The following is a 27,597-nucleotide window of genomic DNA, read 5'->3' as shown; positions in this document are numbered from 1 at the left end:
GGTCATAAATGATGGTACCACTTGTCCATAGGAATTTGATCGCTGCCCAAATGCTGTTTGTTTCAGTAAAAACATATATCCCTGTCTAGGCAAGTGGCTGTCTGCTATTTGACCACTGGAGAGTCATGCCTTTTTATTTTTTAAGTAAACTCTACACCCAACGTGGGCCTCAAACTTACGACTTGAGATCAAGAATCGCATGGCTCTACTGACTGAGCCAGCCAGATGCCTGGAGTCATGCCTTTTAAAATACAAACATTCCCAGGGGGCAGCACACAAACACTGCCAGTCTAAAACCATAGCGTGAGTGGTCTCTTAGATCTCAGCTCGGAGCCGAGCCGCTCTCCATAGCCTGAGGTGCCCAGCAGGGAAGTTCCCGAAGGAAAAAAGCCCAGATTTGTCCGGGTTAGCAGGCCCAAGTTGCTACCTGGGGCTTCTAGGGAGCCAGAAGCCACCACAGAGAGACTCTTAGAAGAGCTGAACAAAGAGGTTGAAAAGCACCACGCTAACCTTTACATCCATATCCGGTTTTGCCTGTGGGTCAGCTTCCCTCTGGCCAAGAGAAACTCCATTTTGGATTGTGGTTGGGAATGCCTGCCCTGAATGCTTATCTATCATTCAGCAGCTTCGAAGAGGAAAACATAAACTGGATTCTGAAGGGGCCAAAGACCTTTTGTAAATGTCCAAGTGAACTGGTATTCATGCTGGGATTACCACAGACTCACAGAAGCATGTACCACACGCCCACGGGCTCAAAGTCGGCTTATCGAGAAGTGCCATAGTGGGAGGCACACGCAGCAGAAAGAGGAAAGCAGGGAACAAGGGACGAGGGAGCTCTTAGCTCTGTATGATTCGGCCGACACTGGATTTCCTCCCTGGCTCTTTGCACAGTTACAGACACGTGAAGAATACTTTAATCTGCCACAGCCTCTCGTCTCAGCCAAAGCCTCTTCGCCTGAGTTTTCTACCAGCCCGACTACCAAACAGTGGCCAATCCAGAGAAATTCCCAACTAGCGTTTTTTAAGTAGTTAGAAATCTGTCAGAATAAAGTATTATCAAGTTACATTTTGCTTTCTTAAAGAAGAAAAATCATTATCTGTTCATTCCAGTGCCATTTGTTGGAGAAAACCAATTTTAAGTGAGAGAACATTTTGATGGAAAAATTCATGCATCTCATTGTTATGAAACCATTGATGCCCATCTTGAAAAAAAGGAAATGAACAACACTGGTTTCCTATGTTCCACTGAAGATGCAAGATAGAAATGAATTACCAGAAAATACAAACTTCTAATAACGTATCTTATAAAATGCCTCAGGATTTCTGAAGCACAATAGAAGCCAGTAAGCATTATCTCAAAATGTTTAGTTTTCTTTTACTAAAATACAAATGTGCCTTTCCGGTGTTAGTAACTTCACTATCAAAGAAATAATATGTCTAATACAATGAATGTATTATCTATATAATTCATAATACTGAAGGTATATCTGGAAATAAATTTCTTTTATGCATGAAATAGATCTTTGAACCAAATCATAAATTTAAATTTTGTATTAGAATTACTAAATATTAGGGTTGATATACTAGAACAGGAGTAGCTTTTAAGTAAACTCCTAATGTGTGAATATGGATTCATAAAAAAAAGACATAACCAAGACATTTACACATTTTATTAAAAGAACCAAAAATAAACAATGCAGAAGTAGCATACTAAAATGACTGCATAATGCACACTTCTAAACACAAACAAGCAGTAGAGCACTATAATTTGGGGGGGGGGAGAACAGAAAAAAGTCAAAGCATCTAACCTATTGATAGCAGTTGAGGGAATGAACGATTGCATTTTGGAGGCAAAATATGATGCGAACAGTTTACATTTCTGAACTATTGTGGTCATTATTTAAATTGTTAATTGTTGCATGTGGCTAATAATTTTCTTCTCCACGGGGATCTCAAAATGGGCATTCTTCTGCCCCAAATGTGTGCTTCCATTTTCTACATCATACTGGAACGTTGTTATACAAACATTACAGAAAGCTCTTTTAAAAAGAGTACATTTAGGAACATCTTTACATTTAAAAGATTGTAACTTGGGGCCGTGATAACAAATGGCTCATTTGCAAATAATCAAGCACTAACAGTAATAATAAAAGGAAATTTATTTTGAAAAGGGCAACCCCAGAACCCAAGGGTATGATGGCCAGATCATTCTCTCAACTGCTAGACACAAAAGACACAGCAACAGAATAATTTGGTTTCCATCATGAACAAATAGCATCTGTATACAGACATAAAGCTTTGCAACCATGCAGTTCTATGACAGATAAATCTTTAGGTTGTGTGTTTGGGAGAAAAGAGCATGGCTTAAAGTTGGGTTACTTTTAGGTCTTGTTACAGAGGTATTTTTTTTTAATTAAAGTAATACAATGTAGAAGGTGTACAATGTAGAAGGTGAGAATTTTTGCAATACTTTCAAATAGTTGTGGCTTATTTTATAGTGATATATTTTTTCCTTTCGGGTACGGTATAATTGAGGATGGGTTCTATTTAAAGATCAAATTTCCTGGACTAATCCTGCTTTGGAGTAGTAATGGATGGTTCTTTCCAGGCCAGGTGGAGGCTCTGGAAACTGTACGAACTAGTCAAACTGAACCCTTTCCCGGCTTTAATAACAAAGGTCCCTTTTTGGCCTCGAGTCATTCACATTTTGTTATACTTCATTCTCTAATTTGACTTACTGAGATAGAGCCACTGTGTCTGAGCTCCAAAGAGCGTGACCCAACGGCTGTCAGTGTGCACAACATGCCATCAACTAATCGGTTATCTTTTGTGATGCTTCTAGGTTCATTCTTACTGTTTTATAGATGATTCTTCACTTAAAATCTTACATGTCTATTGACCTCATGACAATATATTCTCGTGGCGTACAGATGCACAAGGAAGTGTCAACACAAGAACACAGGGTAAGTTGGGAAAGTATGTTGGCGATGAGGTTGGAGTTGGGAGTCCCTAACTACAGAAGGCATGAATGCTTACATTTTATACCAGTGGAAATGCTGGTCAGACGGTCGGGCTGTTAGTTGTACAGCCGACTCTAAATGATTAAGGGCTGAAGGGAGAAAAAGAGAAATTGCCAACCAACTGGCCCTGAGCTATTGGACAACCGTTAAGGCTTGGTTGCTTGCTGGCTTTGGCGTATCTTCCTGTCTCTGTAAATGAGGACCATCAACATGGGTCAGTGATACTAATACCAACTCCCTTAATCCCAGGGTGGGTAACTTCTCCAAGGCGAGGGTGACACACCCCAAGACGCGAAAGACTCCAAGTACCAATGGTCATCCATCTAACCTCATTGCCTGGAGACGACAAAAAGTGAAATGGTGACTGGTACGTGACAGGGGAGCTCCAATTGTCAGGGACGGTCTGGTTAAAACATTCTTTTCCAGCTCCGTATGTAAGATTGGGACTGGTTCTCTTCTGTTAGGTCAAGCGGTGGGAGGCTGTGGCGGCACAGTGAAGCACTTTCTAATCTGGTAAAGGGAAGTCAGAAAACAGCTTCCACTGAACAGCTGTGCCAGGGGTATTTTGTTGTTGTTGTTAGAGGGAACGAAATGCCCCAAGCTGGCCACACTTAATTGTTAAATTAAGTCTTTCAATGGCTGCCGATTTGGTTTTAGGATATGGATTTTAAAGGGGGAAATAGTGGTGAATGTTAACAATTTGATTGTCACTGAAGTGGGTATTAATTGATGTAACTGATACCTCTCAATATGGAATTTTCTATCAAAGATGAAATCTCTGTTGATCAGAATGGAACTCTCCATCTTGTAACTTACAGGGTGTTTTACTGCTTGCAACCATTGAAAAAAGAAAACCTTTGCCAGAACCCTGCCTGGTGTGTGTGTGTGTGTGTGTGTGTGTGTGTGTGTGTGCGTGTGTGTGTGCGTGTGTTTACAATGGAGAGTAACCAGTTACCAGTCTTTTCTTTTGGTGACCTACCTGTAGCAAACCAGAAAGCTTCCGCAACAGCAAAGCAACATCAGGCTTTAGTTACATCTTCTTAAGCAAAATCCCCCTCTTTCTCAAGGCCTTAGAAATACCTCTATCTTACTAACTTTTCCACTATTATCACAGATTTCTTATATTAAAAAAACAAAAAACTCCAAGCATAGTGTTCATGGACTATGTACATAAGTGCAAAAAAGGTGTTTCTCACACAGTCGCACCCTAACTGAGACCATCAGTTGGCTGCAGCATATGCCTCTCAAACACTGTTAAGGGGTCATTCCACAGTATCTTTATGCGTGGTTTTACAAATCGGAATTCATTTCAAAATAGGCTTTCATCATTCTTCAATCCTCACTTGGGTATATTTGTGTGAGTACACAATTCCAGAAAAGAGAATTTTTGCCGTGACAGCCACGCCTCCTGCACGGGGTAATTTGGAAAACACAACGTCATGAAAAAAGGTCAGGTAATAGATTATAAATGCAATAATTGTGTTTTGAAGTCTAAACACTGTGGAATAACCCTATCCACACAACAAATTCTATAAGCTATAAAGCTGACTCTAGAATCCATGTGTTGTAAACTTTTTGATCCAAAAGTCATACAAGGACACACATTCAGCGTTTGCGTGGCAATTTGGGCTTCAAGGAAAATCCCGCTAGATCTGTTCTCTGAGTTTTGAGCTGTACCTTCTACAGGCTCATACTGTCAAAAACCATGTATAGTTTACAAGTAAAATTATTATCAAAAAAATGTGTCTAAAGGTAGCCATGTTGTAGTTTTGTTGCTCAAGCAACGACTAAATATAGTTAAAAATTATTATTTGTATATAAAGTTAAGTTTGTTCTTAAACTGTGAGCTGTAAAGAATAACTATGGACTATAATCTCTATGTTGTCATGCTTCAGTATCAGTGTCAAACCTATCTAGGTGGGTTGAATACATGTAGTAAAATCCAACTTTCTCTAACTCTCCTTCAAAATTAAGTTCATGAGTTACTTAGATACAAAAAACGTAGTGAAATGAAAACCTTAAAAACTAAAAAAGAAAAATGAAAACATGGCACCAATCGGTGACTTGGTGCTCAGAACCCAGATCTTGTAATTAAATCGACAGTTTGATGACGCAATCAACTAAGTTTGCAAAAAAAGTTGTGACACTCTTTTCGATACTATTCATTCCGGTGCCTTCGACAGGCACTGACTGGTACAATGAAAAATTAGGCCACTATCTCCCTACATCTATTCAACAGAATTGGGGAATCAGATTTCCCTACTTCTAGTTCAACGTGTGTAGAAATGGAGAAGAGACAAAAAGAGGACAACACTTAACGGCAAGATCAAAGTGCTTTCACATGTTCAAAAAACGGATGGCGAAGGTGGATGGAGGAGGGAGAAGATGGCTTTTCACATGACAACGAACTACAAATTAGACTCTAGTCTAGACAAGTGAGATGAAACGCAACAGCTGGTTAGAGAATCATGCTCCAATTGTCAAAGTAAATACTGTATTTAAGTAGCAATTTTATGAATCCATTTGGTTTTAATTTAATCTTTATCCCTCTTTAAGATATACTTATGGTCACATAGTGCCTTTTGAAAAAAAAATTTTGGATACTACTAAAACCCTCTTAACAGATAACTTCTAGATGATTTTCTCTGTATACCTGACCTGTTTTATCCAAGTTTCAGTACTCTGGCCTAATTTTGCAAAAGGCTGAGTGAGAGAAGTGGACAAAGACAATAATTTTGGATAAATAAGAATAGAAGCCCTTGTCATATACAAAGCTTATAAAATGTTAACTAAGAATCACAAGTGGTTGGAATTTAATATATACAATTCATCCAGTAAATTGTTGTTTAGAGTCACTGATTAGTCTTGTGACTTGGCTTTTGAACTGCGAATTTATAGTCTAATGACTTTCCTTTCTTCTTTTCTTGAATAAACATAATTTGAATAAGACATTGCACAACTAGTTTAAAGAGTGCTATCTTAAAATTGCCTTTTTGTCAAAGTTCTTTCACATCTGATCAAAACTTTAGTGCTTTGAGTTTTCTTTCTTTAAATTCATTTACAAAGCAACTTGTAAAATGCCAGCCATTATCAAATATTATGGCACCAAATCTACAACTACCCTGAATATCCTTCACGGACCCTCTTACTAAAAAACAAGTCACTACTGATGTCTTCCAGTGCTCACAGCATCAGAAACACTGCTGTTCTCTAGGTTTCTTGTCTATGTGCATCTTCGCCAGGAGTTTCAAAGGTGAAATGAGACAGCATGCTTTCGCGGAACGTCGAATGACACAAAAAGAGTTCGTTCTGCATTGAAAACATCTCTAACCCCTTTAAGGAATACAACCAGTCTGGCTCAGGTGTATCCTTCCCCGATTTGTGGGATTAGCTCTGCCCTTCCGGAAAGGGACTGGCACAGTTACACAAAACTCAGCTCTACACACAAGTCATTTCACAAAGGCATACACTACTTTCTTCTCTAAGAATGTTAAGATTTCGGGAAACAGAAATTAAGTGGTTCAAGGAATCAACAGGTAAAAGTCAGGACACCTCTTATTCTGTAACCCCAGGCAATACTGTTAACAGATGACAATATCTTGAAATTACCGATGACCGGGATCTGGGATTGCGAATTAAGAACAACAGGCTATCACATACCAAACAGCTATTTTTTGCTCTTTTGTATCCTGAGCTATACTGATCTGCTTCGGGATGGGGTCTCAAATGTTCCGAAGCACAAACAATGTGAAACAGAGGAACAACAGAAAGTCAGGAGAGTTGTTCAGGGTCTCACTGTCACCGATCAGGTAGGCAGGTGGCCTTGAGCAGGTCACATGCCCTAGGCCTCGGTTTCATCGATTGTGAGAAGGGTTTGCCAACTCCATCGTTCTGTGATTCAAATGCTGCTAGCCAGCTTAAGGTATCCTAAGTGGGAATTTTCTCTTTGCCTGTCATTTTCATGCAGGAAAATAAACCTGGTTTACATGTTAAATTTGATGATTGCATGCTTTCTAGTGAAAGAATAAATATTTAGTAGCAAATATTATATCCTACGGTTCCAGCACTGTGTAAGAATAGTAACTTTAATCGCTGAGTATATGGAGGAGCTACATCACATGCCATAGGAATCACTATTTTACTTGGTTATAAATTATTTCATAAGTATTAGTAATGTGAATTCAGCTCAGCTCTATGGGGTATAGCTGGTCTGTTTCATCCAAAGGGTGCTAAAAACCTCTCTATTATAATTTTCAAATACATATAAAAACAAACAGACCTAAATAAAGAAACAAACAAATGGCTGGGTTATGATAGGAGAGACTCTTGTCAATCAAGTCTGGGAAGGGCAGCACTTGGCATAGGCACCTGCTCCTTCACTGAAGTGGTCAGCAGAACTGGAAATTCAGTCGAATGGAAGCTAAAGACAATCGTGGACAGCCCTCCTATAAGTTTTAAGTAAATCAGAGAATAATTTAAAATGCCTTCCTACCCCGCCTCGCCACCCCGCCATTTCTCCAAACCCATACTCGGGCTCCAACTGTGATCAGTTGGAAAGACTGTCCATCTGGGGGACAAGGGCCTCCCTTTGAATCAAATCTCCTTCACCCTGACTTTTGCAAGACTGGAGCTTACTTATTATTCAAAGACAAGTCTAAAGAGCACGAGCCATTTGTATTCAGAGAATGGCACTTGTGTAAAAGGTTACGTTGCAATGGTTTTTTACACACTTTCCTCCAAAATGTAAAAACTATCTCTACCCCTCCGTCTCTCTGTTTAATTTATAACCTACAATTAGCATACCTTTAAGCCTCCAAGTAACAATTTTCAGCTGAATTTGACAAATGGCTGAGCTTTAGATGCTCAACCTAGGAGATAGGATCCTTGAACCACAAAAAATGTAACGGGCACCTTACATAATTCTTTTAGGATAAATGCAGACAAATTCACTTACAGGTAAATTGTAATTTTGCAAGCTTCTTAAGGAATGAGATTAGAGGTTCATATTTCAAGAAGTTTCCTGGGTTTTTTTTGCAGGTAATTATTTCTCTCTCACCAAAAATACCTACTCACGTGATTGTATTATGCAAGGTCAGATCTGCAGGTACAAATTATACACATGCATGCTTATGAACAGGCTTTGCGCACACTCAAAAGTGAGGCCTTTTAAAAGTCTGCCCCAAGAAACCTACAGACATGTTCTAAAGAGAGAGAAAGCATATTAATATTAATCTGTAATGGTTTTAAACACAGACATTTCTGCTTCCCATTAGTAATATTTTAGTTGAAATCAAACACCACACATCTAGAGGAAAACACTATAGTATGTAAAAACCTAGCACAACACATCACACCACAATACAATACAATACAATACAATACAATACAATACAATAGTGGGAAAAACGGTATTGGATACACTTGCTACATTCTAAATCAACCCAATAGACTATTGTGTAAACAAAACAGTAAGGTAACACTTCAAAACAGATGAACATTTATCCACCAAGAATGCACAGTAAGCCAACAGTCCACTGTAGAGATTCACTCAGCATATTTGTTATTGGAAAATCACAAAGAATAATGCAACAGATGACAAAATGTTACGGTCATGTTCTACCTAATAATTCAGATAAGATAAATGGTAGTTTTCTATTCATGTTTTAACATCTGCACTGATTGGTTAATGTTTTATTTTTGTTTGAATTTGTTGGTTGGTAAGTGGGTTTTGTTTAATATATTGACTGTACCACACTTATTCTTGTATTGGTAGAAGACCTATGAGAATATATATAGAAAGGCCATATGGAGGTTCTCACGGAGAGATCCTGATACTCCATAGCTCTGTTGTTCAGAATTTCGACTGAAATGGAAGAAGAAAGAAAGAGTGAGAAACATTAAGGGGTTATTGAAGCAGGAGTCGGGATACTTGTCTCTTGTGCCAGTTCTGTACATGAACTGCCAATAAATATATTACCCACCCTGAGTTTCGTGCTCTACATCTGTGGAAATGGGGCTGTCAGAAATGGTCGCCAAGAGTCATATACCATGACAGTTTATGGTTGCCACTGAGCGCTAATGTACAGAATTGCCCTAAGTTAAGGCATTATCCGCACAACGCTTAAACGTTTTGATGAACATCCACCCGTCTCTCTACTTTCTTCAACAAGCAAATATTAACCAAACTTTAAACTTTTTAATCTGAACGTTTTGGAGCCATGTGGAAATAGCCAAGGTGTGAAATCTAGGTATATAGTATTTTACAAAATTACAGTTTTGAACTTTGGGGAAATGTTCAACATCTGTTACACATTGAAGTGATTACGGTCTGCCAAATACCTCTACGTTTTCTAATGGAATCTGGCAGAAAGGAATCACGATTCTCAAACATGTACTGTTGGAAAGCTAATTATATTTGACCACTTTTGTTTACCTTGATGTAAAGAAAGCAGCCCATGAGAATCAGGCAAGTGAGTGCAAAACCTATATTCTCATGTTTGGTGCTATTCCCAAGTTGCCATCATCCCAAATGGTACCCCTGAACACAATTACAATGTACAGGTACCTCAGTTATTCCATGCCCTCGAAGGTGTCTTTTTAAAACACTCCTTAGGGTTGAAGGGACTTGTTTATCTAATGTGCAGTCAGCTGTAGGCTCTGCCCAGGACGGAGTGAGTGTTTGGAGCCAGTTCTGAGAGCCTCAAATTTTCAATGACTAACAAATGCCATTCAGAAGTGGTACACTTGTTGAATAAGTCCCTATTATTAATTAATTAAGATACCTAGGAGTCTTAAGTGGCTTGAAAAGTCACATTTTCCAAGTCAATGACTGCTCAAATTAAGTATGTGCTAGGGCTGCCCCGGACCAGGCAAAGAGGAGATCAAAGGTGGGGGGGTGGGGGTGGGGGGGGGGAAGGGGAATCCAACAACAACACATTTCTTTAAAGCCATGATTTGAATGAAAATAATGATTACATTACTAAATTGTGTCACTCAAATTCAAAACAGCTGAAGCAATTCTGATAGACTTACATGGAAAGCAACACATAATGGCAGACTTTAAAAGCACTATCTTCTACAACATCATGGGAGAAGCATACTGCTTACTGGCTTTAAGATATTCATCTTAGTCAAACTGTGACAAAATTGTTTTGCTTTACTTCAGCACTAACAAAAAAAATGAAGCTAGAAAAGTGTTAAAGGATTAAAATTCAAAAGTGATCTGTGCCTTGGGCTGACAAATCATACTCCTTTAATAACAGGAAAACATTTCAGAATTTGTAAGCTCATTGGGAAAATACAGTACCGGCTGTCATTTTTCATGGAAAAAAACTGCATTATTTGCTCCCCACATTTCAATTTGGACAGTTGAGGATGCTTAAATAAAGCTCTAAGTTATAAGCAATATCTATCAATGAAAATATTTACCAAAGCCCTTAGAAATGCAATTGTGTAAATAAAAGATACAACCTATACATATTATTCATATTAGTACTTAAAGCAACTTACTGTTCTACTGGTAACTTCTACATCTGTGAAACAAACATGCTGCTATTCAGTTCATCTATTGATAATGGGGGTATCTATAGTAGTAAAAAAGATTTTAGATTAAAATAGTTTCTCGAGAGAATTCCATTTATTTTGTTCACTGTTGGGGCATGGTAATTAATAAGCAGAATCAATTTCACAGAAAAATTTAGACATATTCACCATATCCGCTAATAGTTAATTGTCCAGAGCACAGGTCTGAATGTGGTTTGTTTCCCCAATGGGTTAATGCTCTATGTGCCGTGTGGTTATCGTACTTGTAAATGGAAGCAGCTGTGGGATGTGCAGTCTTGAAGCATGGTTACCACCTTCGTAAGGCAAAACAGCCATAACATTACACGATAGTTATTCTACGTATCTCATTACAGTTTCAAGACTCTCCCACAGCCTAGAATTTGTCTTGCGACTCTGCCTGTAAGTACCTAAAGCGAATGAAAACCACAACAACACAAGCACATCTAATGTCAGTGTGAGATCTCTGATGTCATCACTGTGTGTCACTGAGCGTCAGTATGACATCTCTGATGTCATCACTGGGCAATGATAAGGATCTCTGTGCCCTGGAGAGAAATGTGTTACCTCGCTTTCTCTCCAGCAGATCTGAAGGTAAAGGTGATGACTGTACTCAATGAAAGTTGAAGCGCAATGACCAGAAAGATGGTAGTAAAAGAAAATAAATTCTTCTCCTGACCCATGAGGAAGCATTTAAGGAACCCCCAGTATATGGATTTGAGGATTGGTGTGACAGCAACAATCGTGGATACGGCATATGAAGGGCAACCTCTGGTACCTGAGCGAACATGAGAAAACCGGATTCATCTGAGGATGTGTGGCAGATTCATTCTGCTAGAATATACGCAACGAGAAAAATTCTAAATGTCACAACTGCTCAACAGACACATAGGAATCTGGATCATCTCGCGCCAATCCAAAAAGCATATACTGTGCCTTACCAACACGCTGTAGTTATCTGAACAGGTAAAATAAATGGCCAAACCTGATTGCCTGCGGCTGTTGCAGCGAACGGAACGCTGGCGGCAGGTGGTGTTGCTGCAGACACAGTGGTAGGTGTTGCACCGTGCATCATGGGCACTTTCAGTAGGAAACCATGGAAGCAACACACGGAAGGGTGGAGAATTTATGCAGCCATGACATACACGATGGAATGGGGCGTGGTAGGTATCACAGCAACAAGCCATGTGACATCATCACGATGGATACACCAGGGTGCAACATGCAATCACAGTCAGTGCAAAGCAACACAGCGTGGAAGGGGGAAAAATTTAAAAAGAGAAAAGGGGAAAGCCAATTATAGTTACCATTAAGGAAAATGGAATCATTCTCAACCAGTTAGTTTTTTTTTGTTTTTGTTTTTGTTTTTTTTTTAGCAGAATCACATTCTAGTTGACTTAAAAGGCCACATTTTCAGAAAGGGTTACAAGGAGTACATATGACAGAATCTGATTTTACCAAGGCTATCTATAGGAATACCTAGTGAAGCAGACAAGTGGCTGGTTTGCACATCTGAGTGTGAGTAGGGAAGTGTGGATTGGTGTTTGGGTTCACTAACTTATAGACCTGAGTATCGTCACTGCATTTGCAGGTGCAAAGAGACAACTATAGATGTACTTACCTGATCTACATGCAACAATAACAACAACAACAACAACAACAACAACAACAACAACAAGGCAGTTCGATTGGTGGGCCTGTGTATGGTAGGGGAGCAGATATGAAGAATACAGTGGACTATGCACGCAGATTTTTAAGTACGGCTTTGGCAAAGCCCTTGGAAATCTAGGCTATTTACCAAACAAACACACAGGGTGCTTCATGGTAACTATATGGCAAAATCTGGTCTTCATCCCAATTAGTGCAGCCATGACTGTATGGCTAGCAGCTGTAACATCTCTCTCAGGACGGTTTCCTTTTGCCTTTTCTAGTCTCTAGCCCATTTTGAAAGCTTTTTAGATGCTTTTCTCATTCCTAGCTCATTTTGGAAAGCAAACGAAGGAATTAATGTGTGAATGGTGAGCGTGCATATATAATAATTTATGTCTACATCCATTGAATTCAGATTTTCTCAAAGTCTACAGAGCAAGTGAATGGCACGGAGAGAGGAAGATCAATATACACCATGTCACAGAAACCACAGATGTACCCCAAATGGTGATCAACAGAAATCCTGTACTTAGCCCTTATGTGTATCTCCGGTTAGCTGTTACCTATAGACACCCCTTACTGTATCACATGCCGGTTCTACACTCTTGTTTTCCCTTTAGGAGCACAGCAACTATACAGGATGCAGTGCCACTGAAACACGCAGTTTGCATTCCTACACAGAGCTCTTAGGTGCAAAGACAGGGGTACGGAGTCACAAAACGTGAAGACACAGACACGTTTTCCCAACTTGCAGAAGTCTGTTCTAACCACATGCGTACGATGCTGCCGTCAGTATCAGTGGAAATGTTTCCATTTCCTTCAGGGGACAGCCAATCCCTCAGTAACACTAGTCCCTTTTGGGTTCTGCATCTACTCTGGGCAACCAACAGGATGAAGGTTAAGCCGTGGCAAGCTCTCAAATAGGATGAAAAGCACTGGATTGATATGAGATGGTGGGGGTGGGGGGGGTGGGATAATTCCTCCCGGTAGCACACGGAGCTATTTTCTCCTGGTCCGTGCCTGGTTCCCATGGACTGTAGGAGCTGGGAACTCCTGTACCAGAAACAAGTCACTTTCTTATCTTCTGCAGTAGGGGCGATGTAAAAATGGGCTTTTATTGATTTTTATCACGTGCGTGTGTGAGAGTGTGTGTGCACCTGCGGATGCACGAGCAAGGGAAGGGCAGAGAAAGAGGGGGAGAGAGAATCCCAAGCAGGCCCTGCGCTGTCGGTGCAGAGCCCAATGCGGGGCTCCGTCTCGTGAACCATGAGATCATGACCTGAGCCGAAATCAAGAGTCAGACACTTAACCGACCGAGCCACCCCAGGTGTCCCTAAAAATGGTCTTAAGAGGGACACCAGATTGTGTTGGTGACGAATTAAAGGATCTGCGTGTAACTGACTGTTAAAAATTACATAATCCTAAAGAATCATTTTGAAAGGGTTCTGTTGGGCCTGGTTTCCATGCACATGGCACTTCATTCTAGAACACTACAGAATGCTCTCACTCTGCTTAACTCATCCTTTCTCAACATTTGAGTATTGAATGATTTAGATCTCATGAATAACTTTTTTTTTTGGGGGGGGGGAGGGAAGGATCATTTTGTGATACTTTACAAATTATACATTTGAAATCTTTTAAAATGTCTTAGTCACAGATGTAAAGCTAAGAACAAAAGTGTCCACTCTGGCTAGATAAGGAAATGTTTCAAAATATTTCAGCTGCAATTTGTAGGACGCAAACAGACACATGGCAGGGTTAGTGTTTGGCCACAGTGGCAACCAACTAGGACCCCAGAGTGTAGCAGTGTTGAGATTCCACAAAGATATGAAACAGCACCATATTACATCTTAAATCCTCAGAAAATGTCAAAATGCAGCTAGGACATCAGCTTTAAAATACAAAAGTGCAGAACTGTCTTATTTTCTTCTTAGTTGGGACGAGGTGCCCTAGCCTGCCTATGCTCAGCAATGCAACTGCTTTTCTGAGATATAATGTGTACATATAAACTGTTACGATCACAACAGAGGTGCATCAGAACAGCAGGAGAGGGGAAGGTCTGGTAGCCACAGTGGCGGAAACGGAGACAGAAATAGCTTCTTGAAACTTTTGTCATAAGTATGCTCAGCTTTCCTGATGGCAAAGGTAGACTCCAGCAACATTTTCAACCTGCTTTACCTTGTCTGTTTTCTCTCTTCTTTGTGCCCCGACTCCACATGCCCTTCCCCCCAAGCCAGTGGCCCAGGAGCCACATCACTCAGTCACTCATCTCTTTCACAGTCATGACAGAAAAACACGTTTTTTTTCAGATTAGAAAAAGTTGAGAATGTTTGTACAAAACCTACCAACACTTGAAGCGGGTGCCATGCACAGTATGGGCCCTGTACACCATGCAGAAAAGCGTGAAAAGTAAAGGAGAGAGATTTCATTATTACATCTTTACTGAGAGAAATAATTTTTAACCCGAAAGATATTCTTTGCAATATTAATTAATGAGCACATGCAAGTCCAGTAATTTCCCATGCTTATAATTATAGCTCAGTTTTAAGATCACCAACCCAGGTAATCAAAGTAATTCTTGGATTCTTAGGTATAAGAGCGAACATTAAGTTTTCTTTAAAGGAATTACCTCACTTCAATTACATATTTATTTTGGGCACATTTTACCACAGCCTCTTCTTTCTCACAACCGTGGACTGGACTATGAACATACAGCAAACAGGCTTTTTTCATCAAGAGGGGGCGCTCAGCCCGACAGGTTTTAGTTTTGTTTTTGATTAAGGGGAAAGGGAGTCTTCTGACATTGTGCTCAGGAAACCAGACTTTGAATTAGCCAAATCCAGCAAAAAAAGTCTAAAAACTGTGTTTTTAAAGTGATATCATAAAGAACTACTGTGGTTAGTAAATAAAGACTTTTTTTAGGTCTTCTTTCCAAACAAATTAGCTGATTAATTTATCAGTTAACCAACAGGTTGTTTCAAGGGCAGGTATATAATACCATGTGCTTAGTATGTTTACATAATTAATAAAGTTTTCTAAAATAACTTTAAAGCATGTCAGTATCACTTCATAATAGTTGCCAAACTGGGGCATTTATGATTCTGGCAAAAACCAAAAAACTACTCTACTCTCAGTGATTAGGATTTTCCATTTATCCCTAAGAGATTATATGCTCACTCTTAAAGTACTGAACCATAGGAAGAAAGGTATTTCTCCTCACATATGATATTTATTTGAACAAAATTTTCTATTCAATTTGGTATAAAACTGTTATGCTATTAGATACAGTTGAATGTAGAAGGTAACCAAATATCCTGCATAGTATCAGGAAAATATGATAAGCTGCTATATTTTTTATATTAACTGCTATAAGAGTTAAAGGCTAAAACTATGTGTTTTATACATATATATGTATGTACATATATATATGTATATACAACTATACCTACAGTGTCATAAGATAGTATATGGTACAGTTATAGGACAGTGTATATATATATATATATATATACACACACACACACATATTTACATATATATATTTACATATATATATATATTTACATATATATACATATATATGACTGTATACTGTCATATAACGACACTATAAGTTCCAGGGTAGTTTTATTATAACTATCTTTGGCATATCAAAGATATATAGACTATATATTATTGCCATGCTGAAACTGTGAAATATTTTTTTTGAGGGGTGACCACTGTCTTTCAAAGGGATACCTAAGAGTCAAGGAATTAGTTTGAGACTGAACCAAGTGAATCAATCTTAAGAAGCAAACGCTAAGACATGCCAAAAAGAAAAATGTTGACCATTTTGCCTAGTTTGATTTCAACCCATTCATTTGCAGGAATCATAGCAAAACTGGGGTTCTCTAGACTAGCAGATCAAGTATAACTGCCTTGTCTGATTTCCAGACAAAACACCTGTCGACGGTCCTCGCATCAAAACTCTGGCAGCTGGTGCGCACTCTATACATTCACACCATCATGAAACCTGTGCAGCCCAGAGTCCCTGTTCTCACCTGCAGGGATATATGCTGGTGGCTGGAGCTGCAGGCCAGCCAGAGCCTGCTGGCAGTGGAAAACACTGGGATTAAAGACCGGAGTGGCACCATTGGTCTTTTCAAGCGCCGATCTCTTTGGTATCAGTTGAAGTGCACCAGGCTGAAGGGCCTGCGAGGGAGAGATGGAATAATAAATAGCATCAAAGAAAGTAACAAAATGTCCTCAAGGCAAGCAAAGCAGCAGTTAGATAAAGGTATGGCCCGGGAACCCTTTGCAAGGGTATCTGTTGAGCAATTGACTAGATAAGTACCTAGCCTGACACAGAAAATAAACAGACAAGGAAAAAACATACTGGTTTTCAACTTCACTCATTTAAGCAAATAACAAAGGACCTCATCATTTGAGCAAGATGTGACCCAAAGCTGTGAACAGCAAATACTCATTTAAAATTAACATCTCCGGGATGTCCATCCATTAATCTATTACGATGAGATGGGCAAAAGCAACAGATATAGCAGGGAAGAGATTTTTGTCAGTTAAAATTCCAACGTGGATCTAGGAGATAAATGGTATACAGGTGATAAAACAGATGTCAGGAGGTCAGAGTTTGATCTTGTAGCTCCGTAAAGCAAAATCCAATTTATATAAGGACTTCCAGTGCAAATTCTAGAACTGTGCTTCTTCCAACTAGCATGTAAGGGAAAAGTAAATAATTTTCTTCTTCACGACGCACCTCACCCAGATAACACAGTAAAATATGTGCAATTTTCATTTATAGATGCTCACTGTGCATTTCGGGATGTACCATCAGCTTCGTTAAGTCCTTGTAAGGTTTCATTCTAAAATGTATTAGAATTTAAAACTCTCCTTTCATGTCTACACTTCTTTCAAAATCTCACGGTGCCCATGATACTCGGTCAAATTTGCTCCTGGATCAGATTCATTAGAGAAGTTGGACATGACTTTCTACATTTTTTTTTCTCTCAGCAAATTGCATGTGACTTAAAAGACATGTCCCAGCAACAAGAATTAGGTATGCTCCAAATTCTTAAGGAGACAGGAACACTTGTGTTGAGTAATGAGCATTCCATATGCCAAAAAGGGGCATGCCATGACCTTCTTTCTCCTGTGGATAAAGAAGTCTAAAGGTATCTCTATTTTTTTTTTTTGAAACTAAATATTTACTCTTCATGTCTTTTGCTTTTAAATGCATACATGCTGCTTCAGTGAAGTCAACCTGAGCTACGCACATGAATACGAAGAGGGTCAAAAAAAATCCTTCTTTTATGAAACATTTCAACTCTGAATCCTTCAAAATATAGAAAGCCTAAATTTCTTCAGGAAGCCTCCTTTATTTGATCTTACCTCAAACCAATTCCTGTGGGCCAATCTGACCACACTACTAAGACTCTGCTCTGACCAGCTACTCAGAGAGGAATGTTATATTGATATTCACAAGTACCAAATGAAGGCCTACTAGATAGTATTTAATTCTCAACAGATTTGGAACCGACTTACATGCATCCTACCAAACACACTCAAATCATGAGAAATGGACACATACATATGAAGGCCCCGTGACTGAGCACGGGACAGGTGCACAATGGTACATCCCATGCATATGAGAACCTTTATTTTTAGGGGAAACTGTATTTCTCTTGTGTATCATAGACGCACACTGCTTCTGAACTCCATGCCACTGACCCAAGTAATCAAAAAAAATTGGAGGTTTAAAATCTGCAGTGAACACTCTGGATACCTTGCTATTTTCATAGCTTAAAATCCTCTCCTTCGAAAGAACTTAAGACCAAAACCATTTGGTGAAGTCTTTTTAAAATTCATTAACAGACTGTTTTACAGATCAAGGGAGAAAATAAGTTTCTTCTACTTTCATGAAGTGATGGGTTCAGTTCTGAGAGAACAGAGGAGGTGAAGCAAGTCCAGAATCTACAAGAAAAGTCTGGAGAAATCTGGAGTATTTGCCTTAGAAACAAAGACACTAGAGTCCCACTCGTATGGAATAGGGACTGACTTATTTTGTGGAATAAAATAAGTGTAAGTTCCAGTTACACCAAGATCAACTTCAACTCAATAAGGAAAACCTGAACAAATAGGGATGTTTGAAAATACAGTAAAACCTTGCATTGCGAGTGACTTGTTCTGTGAGTGTTCCACAAGACGAGCAAACATTTCTAATACATTTTAACTTGATAAATGAGCGACGTCTTGCAATACGATTAGTACGTGATGCCGAATGTCACATGATCAAAACTGAGCCAATGGTTCTTGAAATTCACTTTGATACATGAGTGCTTCGGATTATCAGCATGTTCCCAGAACGAATTATGCTCACAAACCAAGGTTTTACTGTAAATCTATCTCTTTCATGAAAAGGTAAGGTCCTGTCATGGGCTTCAGGATCCTGTAGGTGGTTTTTTTCTCCACGGCCAGGAAACATGAGGTTTCCTCAGGGTTTTGTCCCTTATTGAGATTATTATACCCTATTACATGAGGAAAGGCCCACATTAAAAAAAAGGAAAAAATTACAAGCTGATTTTCTTTTTTTTTTAAATTTTTTAACGTTTATTTATTTATTTTTTTTTCTTTTTTTTTTTTTTTTTTTTTTAATTTTTTTTTCAACGTTTTTTATTTATTTTTGGGACAGAGAGAGACAGAGCATGAACGGGGGAGGGGCAGATAGAGAGGGAGACACAGAATCGGAAACAGGCTCCAGGCTCCGAGCCATCAGCCCAGAGCCTGACGCGGGGCTCGAACTCACGGACCGCGAGATCGTGACCTGGCTGAAGTCGGACGCTTAACCGACTGCGCCACCCAGGCGCCCCAACGTTTATTTATTTTTGAGACAGAGACAGAGCATGAACTGGGGAGGGTCAGAGAGAGGGAGACACAGAATCCGAAACAGGCTCCAGGCTCTGAGCTGTCAGCACAGAGCCCGACGCGGGGCTCGAACTCACAGACCGCGAGATCATGACCTGAGCCGAAGTCGGCCGCTTAACCGACTGAGCCACCCAGGCGCCCCTACAAGCAGATTTTCAAAGTAATTGACAGCTGTGACAAACTTAACTAATCATAATTTCTATTTCTCAACCTATCACACTGTAGTGTTATGCATGTATTTTTCCCACCTGCTACCTTACTGACAAAATGTCCATGAAGGTGGCTTAAACAGGGTAGAGAGACAACTTTCTGCCTTTTTGGGATATTAAGATTAGCTAGGCTATCAAAACTACTCAAAAATAATTTACTGTTTAAGTGATAGAATTTACTCTTTTCCAAAACATGGGAGAAAAAGCACAGTAGGTTAAAATCATTAGCGAAGCTTTGAAACAATTATCTTTAGAAAATTTGAGCAGATGAAGCAGAATAAATAGGTTTTCTCTTTTCCAGCTTATAACCTTGGCTATCCATACTACGATCCACTCATGACTATTCAAGACTATGGTTATAAGGATATTAGACAAGGTGAGGAATGTACTAACATTTCCCCCCAAACAGCCTACAACCCCTGGTCCGTTCTTACCATCGCGGCGGCAGCTGAGTGGTTCATCTGGTGATGAGCTGCCCTGAGTTTGGCTTGCAAGTGAGCAGGAGGATGAAAGTACTTGCATTTCTCCCGGGAGCATCGGCCTTTGATGTAATCCATGCAGATGGTCACAGTATTATCGCTTGCCTCGATCATGGAAACATCTGTAGGGTGAGCGTAGCGGCAATCGTTCTCACCACGGGTACAGTTTCCGCGCTGGAATTCTCGGCAAACCTTAAATTACAGTGACAGTGACAACACATATCACATGGATGCCTGGAAGCTGATTAGCTTTTATTTATTTTGCCAGTGAACGTAAGAGCAAGAGTATACATGATTTCGTCATCTATCTAGGAAAATTCTACAAAAGCTGAAGGATAATGTGAAGCCATATTCCCGGTGAGACGTCCACATAGATGTTTCTATTCCTAGAAAAAAAAAATATTCCGCTATGCCCAAAGGAAAGTTGTCTGCTTTAAAAGTATTGTTGAAAACCACTTTTTAATCTTCCGCTTAATTCACAGCCTGAAGTGTAATTAGCCAAATTTTCAAGAGGGGGTTATTTTGCTAAAGTCCAAGATGAGTCTTTGTCACACAGCAGTGCAGTTTTTCCCAGCAAAATTGTGGATCACAACTGAGTTGCGTGTACAGTCAGATTCCATTACGATACAAATGCCAGGCATTTAAGTCAGCCAGTGGAGTTGCCTTTGTATGAAATGGACTAGTTATTTATTTCAATGTAGGAAGAATGACAAGGGAAGACTGAAGGACTTCCATAAATCAAAAAAGCTGAAGTTTCTTCTAGATTGCCTTTTCATAAGCAGCGGGGATATTCATTATCTAGTCCATCATTCTTAAGATGGAGAAAAAGGTTTGCATACTATGATACTCCCTTAATATTCTGCATTCATAGAGACTTAATCTACTTTTTTTTTCCCAGTTGGATTATTATAGCAAGTAGAGACTCATTAACAATACGGCGATCCCAGTCTGTAAAGCTGGAGCCTGGGTTAAAGGAACATTCCCACCAGCCCTCTTGTGCCATAGCAAAAGGGATGCAGTGTCCGTATCTGGGCACACTAGGACACCGTGTGACCTGTTGTACAACTGAATCAATGCGTTGCATAACAGGCTACAATGGCAGTAGTAAGACATTTAACATTTTTCTGAGGTTATACTTCATAAGCTAAAAACTCAGGTGTATTTACTGAAAGCATTCAAAACGCTGGGCCCTGAGAATGTTGCTTTCTGCGTGGGGTTGATACTACCCTACAGGTATTTATATATTTCCACATCAATACCTCCAGTTTATCTGAACGGATCGGTTTGGGACCGGCAGCTCCTGGCAATGCGAGAGGCGCGTTTCCAGAAATCAGAACAGGTGCATTCGGTACAAGTTCAGCAGGAAGCAGGCCCATCCCAGGATGAGGTAAGTAAGGATTGAAAGCCATGGCAGGATTAGCTGCAAGGGGTGGATTCACAGGAAAAGAAGTCTGCACGTTGAAAAGAGAAAAAAAAAAGCCATTAGAGGTAAATAGATTCTTTTCTATTATTACACAGGAGGCATTCTTTCAAAGAGCCTAAGCCATATCCCAATTTACCATTGTTGCTTTTGATTTCTGCCACAAGTGACATCACCTGTACAGGCAATCTGCCTTGTCTCCTTACACAGGCATGGCCCTTGCAGGCAGACTTCCAGTTCTCCCGAAAGCCCCTCTGTTCCACTCTCCTCCTTCCTCTTTCCATCAGCACTGCCTGGCCCGAAGGCTGCCGGTCCTACCAAAGTTCCACCAGCCCCACCACCACCTCACTCCTCTTTTTGGCCCACTATCAATTACAGAAGACAGAAGGGAAGTGAGGAAGAAAGGGGTAGATTAAAGAAAGGTGAAAGCTCTAACAACTTCTTGCTGTCCACCTAAAATGAGATTGGAATGGTCGTTTTTTAAAAAAAAATTAGAGGTTCTATTTCACAAATGAATCTGACTTGCCCAGCCTCGTCTTTACCTAGGGGGCCAGATGATATCCATAACTCAAAAGGAGGCCCTAAAAAATGTTCCAAGGATCCCTGTTAGGCAGGGAGACATAACATAATAGGACTTGAAGGTATATAAACTGGAGCACAACTTGTCAAGAAAAACATTAGAAATGCAAAGGGCTCTCACAGGTTTTTCTCTCTTATGAAAGTCCTCATCTCAAGAGCTTGATACATGTATCGCCTTTATTATCTGTAACCATGTAGTTTATCCCTCTGTGTGCTGTTTTCCAGTTTGTTCCACATGTGGGAATCTTTTCTTTTCAATGTGGTTCTAATTTCTTTGATAGTTCTCTTTTCTCCACTGCAATACCCCATTCTTAGTAAATGACTGATAGAATCAGTGATAAGGTTTAAAAAGAAATGGAAGCATTTAATGAATTAATAACAAACCATGGTTAAATGCAGTACATTTCTAGCAGGGACTCTATAAGGTAGCTAGTGCCTTGGTGTGCACCTGGTGGTTTCTCTCGGTGCATTATTAATAGCATCTGTTCTTTCTTGCTTTCTTGTGATTTCTTTCACTAAAGAAAGGATGAATCTTTTGCCCCGTCAAGCTGTATCCATATCTTCTGCTACATCACATGAATAGGAACAGCCCTAAGTATAGGTAGAATGGGAGGCTATGGAGTATGAAGTGAGGGCCAATATATATATTCACCAACCCACCCCCTAGTCTGACTTGAAATTCTCACCTGCATAGCCTTCTCCCCAAAGCCCATTAAAAACCACACGCCAGGGGCGCGTGGGGGGCTCAGTGGGTTAAGCATCCAACTTCGGCTCAGGTCATGTTCCCACAGTTTTGTGGATTCAAGCCCTGCCTCGGTCTCTGTACTGACAGGGGAGAGCCTGCTTGAGATTCTCTCTCTCTCCCTCCCTCTCCCTCTCTCTCTCTCCCTGTCTCTGCTCCTCTCCCACTTGTGCTATCTCTGTCTCTCTCAAAATAAATAAACTTAAAAAAAAAAAACAAAACCACATGCCAACATGGAAGGAAGGGGCTTCCCAAAGAACACTCTACTGTAGATGATTTTCTCAAAGTAGCTAATTGGCACATTAGGAAGGACAGAAAGAGCTTGGCCCCTCAAAACTGACAAGACTCACTAGGGTGAGTAGAGAATGCATGGCAGCCAAGAGCTTTCAGAGGAAGGGGCAACACCAGGCACCGGGAAAGATGATGGTGCAGTCAGGGAGGGGCTTTAAGGTCTGAGGACCAGGTCTAGGGCTGACCCAGCCCAACTAGGCATTGGGATGTAAGGCTGTAAGGACACGCCATACTTCTCACTGAATGAGATGTGAAGCTCCAGGAATTAGCTGATGTGATATTGTTATATAATGAGATGGAAATCTCTTGGAAACTGCCACCCAGGCATGCTTCCACGATAAGGCACAGTTTATCAATTTGATGACTCATGGTTGTCTCAAAACCAGCAAGAATCTCTCATTGTAAAAACTCTGCATTTGAACCACACAACAGTACTTTGTTTTACTTCTCTTTTCTCTCTGACTTTCATAGTAAATTTCTCACTGAAGTCCCCCTGCTGTTTCTCCCGGATGCTTTCCGCCTTTGCCTTTTACAGAAGTGAGAAGAACCATTATTACAATTCTCTTCGAAAACTACTGAATTAAAAGAAAGACCTGTAGGTGAATGGGTTTTCCAGATTAAAAATCATTAATCACTAATAAATAGTGATCAGTTAATAATGTTTAAGCCTAATGCATGTAAGTGATGCTTCCTATTTGCAGTAGCTCTGAACTTCTGTAATTTTTTTCCTTCCTTTTTCGGGGAAATTTTCCTGGTTAACTTCTGCTTTCTTTGGAATATATTGTAACTTGTTTAGGTTTGTTACAGGCTTCAAGTGTATGAAAAGAAGTTGCAAATTACTTAGAAGTCCATATAAAAAGTGCAAAGGGCTTGCTGAAAATGTTTGGATTTTTTTCAGGTTTTGCCACGAACTATACTGTGCCATCTTTACGTTCTAAAATGAGTATTAACACTTTTGTAACCATTTTCTCCTTGAGTAACAACTTCATTCTTTAACACTGTTTATTGAGAAGAAGCAAGTTCTTCTAAGCACAACCCTTGGGCCTAGGCAGGGACTCCTGAGCTCCTTATTTATTTTCAAATGGACATTTTGGTTTTCTTACCACCACCTCTGCCCCAGGGTAACTATTCCATTGAGTTTGAACATTTCAAGGGCTTAGCTTTGGCTAACAGCCACCTGTTAAGCAGCCGGCAAGCTCACACATTCAGTTTTAATAAGCAGTTTTAATCCTGCCTATACCTCGTCTGCAGCCCTGCCTGACAGTTGAGCTAACAAGAACCCATCTTGGGGGTAAAGAACCTTTTAAAGAAAAAAATTCCTAGCCGGCTGAACCTGAAATGGTCTGGGCACTTAAATCTGTTTCAGATACTCACTCGAACCTAAATTATTTACTAAATATTTGAAAATATGAGAAGGTTTTTCCTCCGAGAACCAGAGGGGTGGAATTTCAGCTTTCTCGGGGTCTTATAAAAACAAACCGTGAAGAATGGTGGAGACAACTGATTCATGAATAACAAGGTCACCTAGACAGTTATTTACTCCCAACGTCTCCAACAGCATTAGCTGGTAGGGTAGGAATTCCCAAGAGCGATCGCACGGTACCTAGGAACTACCAGGGCCTTAGAAATACCTCGTAAAAGTCAGTGATCGCCTCTAGAACAGTGGCCCCTAATCCTGGACTTCACTGAAAGCTGTGGACTCTGAATATGGAACTTGCTCAGCAACTTAAAGCCCTCACAGAATTCCCGCTGGGGCTGGGTTATGGACTAATCACTGTCAAAGAGTGTGTGTTGCAGGCTAAGTAAGGGTAGGCAGACTCCAGCCCCTGGGCCTAATCCGGTCCCCCTATGTTTGTATGGTCAGGATGACAAACCAGGATGGTTTCTACATTTTTAAATGGTTGAAAAAAATAAAAGATGGAGACTATTTCATAACACACGAAAAGTGTGTGAAATTCATATTTCACTGTCCTTAAATAAATTCCACTGTGCTCATTAGGAGATCTGTATTGATGAAAAGTTGTACATATTTGTTTTTTCTCTTTTTGGAGAAGTACCTACATAGTATCCTTGACGTTGCCTCTTGTGCCACAAAGCCTGAAATACTTACTAGTTAGTCAATTACAGAAGCAATTGCTGACCCTCATTCTAGAGGGTTCCAAGAAAGTAAAGCACTCCATCCATTTCTGGAGTAAAGCACTAATTTTATATGTATATAAATTTAATACTTGTGGCATGATTCCACAAGTTGAAAAGGTTTGGCTTGAGAAACCAATACTAAAATATTCACTAAAATATTTTCTTAATTGGTACTAAAATTAGGATTCTTCACTATTTATTTATGAAACAATAAGTACTCAGTGGTTAAGAATGGGGAGATAGATAGAATCTTCTGAAAGGTAAAATTTTAGGAGCCACCACATTTTGGGTCTTAAAGGATTCTGAAGCACCTTTTTAAAAAATGTTTATTTATTTTTGAGAGAGAGAGAGAGAGAGAGAGAGAGAGACAGACAGACAGAGACAGAATCCCAAGCAGGCTCCAGGCTCTGAGCTGTCAGTACAGGGCCCAACGCAGGGCTCGAACCCATGAACCACGAGATCGTGACCTGAGCTGAAGTTGGATGCTCAACCAACTGAGCCATCCAGGCGCCCCTTGAAGCAACTTTGAATTGTAATACAATCCACTGAAAAACTATGCCTGAAATATCTCTAGTTTACACATACATTTTAGGAACATTGAGTTATCATTTAAAATGGGTTATCCCTCAAACTAGTATAAAGAAAAAAATGTGAAGTGCTATGTGAAATCAATCTTTGTGTCTCCCCAACAGCTTAGATCTATTTGTAGTTACTTCAGTAATATCCAAGGTTCATTACAATTATTGTGTGATGAATGCAAGACACTCTAAGTCAATTATGCCAGTCCTTGCCTGAAGGCAACATAATTGAGGCCTTCCCTCTCTGAGCTCCTGTCTAGAGGTGGGCGACTAAACATTTCCTTTTATAGGATGGCAAACATTTGGTAATAATTTGTTGACTAGATTTTAATACCAGAAAAATAACACTCTTTAACTTTTACTAGCACTCATAATACCTTAATTTTATTGCTCATTGACAAGCATTTATATAGTATAAAAGGAAGCCCTGCTCACCATCACCATGTGAATTTCTGTCCTTAGCTAACCCCAAAGCACTTTGAAATCTATAAGTCTAGTTTCCCCCAGACTTTACTGTCCACATGGAGCACAACCGAATAATCTTTCTTTCAGAGTTTTTGCTTGGTCATCTCCACACTCTCTGAGTGATGTTCTGAGTGATGCCCGCATAACCTCCAGACTAGTTAATTGGTCCCTCAATAATTGAGAGTTAACTTTATAAACAGACGCAAGCTGATAGTGGTGTTTATGTACTAATCCTACTTGTTAATGAATAAGTCACTGTGGCCCAAGAGAGAGCTAGGCAAAAAAAAAAAAAAAAAATCACCAAAAAAATACATAAATTCAATGGTCAAAAGTGAATAGTTGTCCTCATCTACGTCTGGCTTTTCTGACCTTAATCACAGAAGGTAGGCAATGGATCGATACCTTGTTGTGAGTGTTAAAGGTGTAAAACATAGCATGTAAGGGAGGGCACAATATGGTTTGGATCTGCCCATATTTGGCAGAAAAGAAGCTGCAAAATAGGCCAGCAGTTACGACGGAGTGCCCAAAGACAAATCTGTGTAACACCAGATGATTTTACAGGTAAGAATATGGCAAGAGGGCAAATGACTTCTTTAGACGGGCAAGGCAGTTTTGACTCTGTTCCTGAAAAGTGAACAAAGACTGACCTAAAAATTGTATGTTGGTGAACTATATGTGATAACAGCGGCACTCAAGTAACTAGTACTCCACCAGGAAAGGGAAAGTATGGAAGACTCAAGTGGTTACCCAATTTTAACAAAGGGGATTAAACAAAACATGAGTGGGGGAGGGATGACCAGAGCTGAGAAAAGCAGAGAACCGCAGCAAGTCTGGAGACTATAAACATTTCAATGCAAGTCCAGGGTAAATAGATGCTAAGGGTTATTATAATTATCAAGGGTTCAACAAACCTCCACCACCACCACCACAACAACACAACAACACATAGTTAATAGAAAGATAACTCTACAGAGGAAAACCAGAAAAGGCGAAAGGTATAACAAAATGTAGAGGATCAGGTAGAAATCAGAAACTAAGAGTAGCACAAAAATATTAATTCACCATCTTACTATTGTTAGATCATACATTCCTAGAGGGCAGATGCTCGATAAGTATGTACTTGGTTGAATGAAAAGAGATTCCTAAGCCACTGATTAATTTTAGGATTATCAGTTAGAAAAATCAAATTCAAACATCACAGCACAAAAGAAACACTCAGGGATCAGAAGTGCTGTCTGCTAAGGAAGACTTGAGGCAGAAGGCTGCTCCCAAACGGTCTTTTCACATAGATGCACATTGTGTGTCAGCAGCACAGGATACTTTATACACACGTGTGTGCCATGCAAGCATACACACATACACAAATATAGGGATGTGTGCATTTTTAAACTGGAGTGGCTGAATCGTCAGTATCAGAAGGTATCCAATGTAGAGTTCTGAAACAATGGCTTTGTGATACTATAGATCAAAAGATGCAACTTCTTTTTTTTCCTTCCTTCCTTCCTTCCTTCCTTCCTTCCTTCTGTTCTTTCTTCCTTCCTCCC

The 27,597-nt window shown here is 39.8% G+C and overlaps 1 protein-coding gene across 9 annotated transcripts in view; it reads right to left on the bottom strand.

Moving 5' to 3' along the window:
• Positions 1–1,655: 1,655 nt before the first annotated feature.
• Positions 1,656–27,597, bottom strand: part of MBNL3 (muscleblind like splicing regulator 3) — a 112,812-nt gene continuing 86,870 nt past the window's right edge. For 6 of the 9 annotated variants that reach the window (XM_081792513.1, XM_081792512.1, XM_081792514.1 and 3 more), the window contains 7 exons: positions 21,099–21,290; positions 19,795–20,031; positions 16,271–16,421; positions 14,576–14,611; positions 11,566–11,660; positions 10,530–10,603; positions 1,656–8,883 (listed from right to left, as the gene is read on the bottom strand). In XM_081792513.1, the coding sequence (XP_081648639.1) occupies positions 10,547–10,603; positions 11,566–11,660; positions 14,576–14,611; positions 16,271–16,421; positions 19,795–20,031; positions 21,099–21,290 (768 nt within the window). In that variant the 3' untranslated portion in view covers positions 1,656–8,883; positions 10,530–10,546. The remainder of the gene's footprint in view (positions 8,884–10,529; positions 10,604–11,565; positions 11,661–14,575; positions 14,612–16,270; positions 16,422–19,794; positions 20,032–21,098; positions 21,291–27,597) is intronic. The other 3 variants (XM_081792516.1, XM_081792515.1, XM_081792517.1) reach the window with 3 other exon arrangements.

Source organism: Panthera onca, chromosome X, assembly GCF_046562875.1.
Source record: "Panthera onca isolate mPanOnc1 chromosome X, mPanOnc1 haplotype 2, whole genome shotgun sequence".
In the NCBI taxonomy this organism is placed as follows: Eukaryota; Metazoa; Chordata; class Mammalia; order Carnivora; family Felidae; genus Panthera; species Panthera onca.
This window is presented reverse-complemented; position numbering and strand designations above follow the sequence as displayed.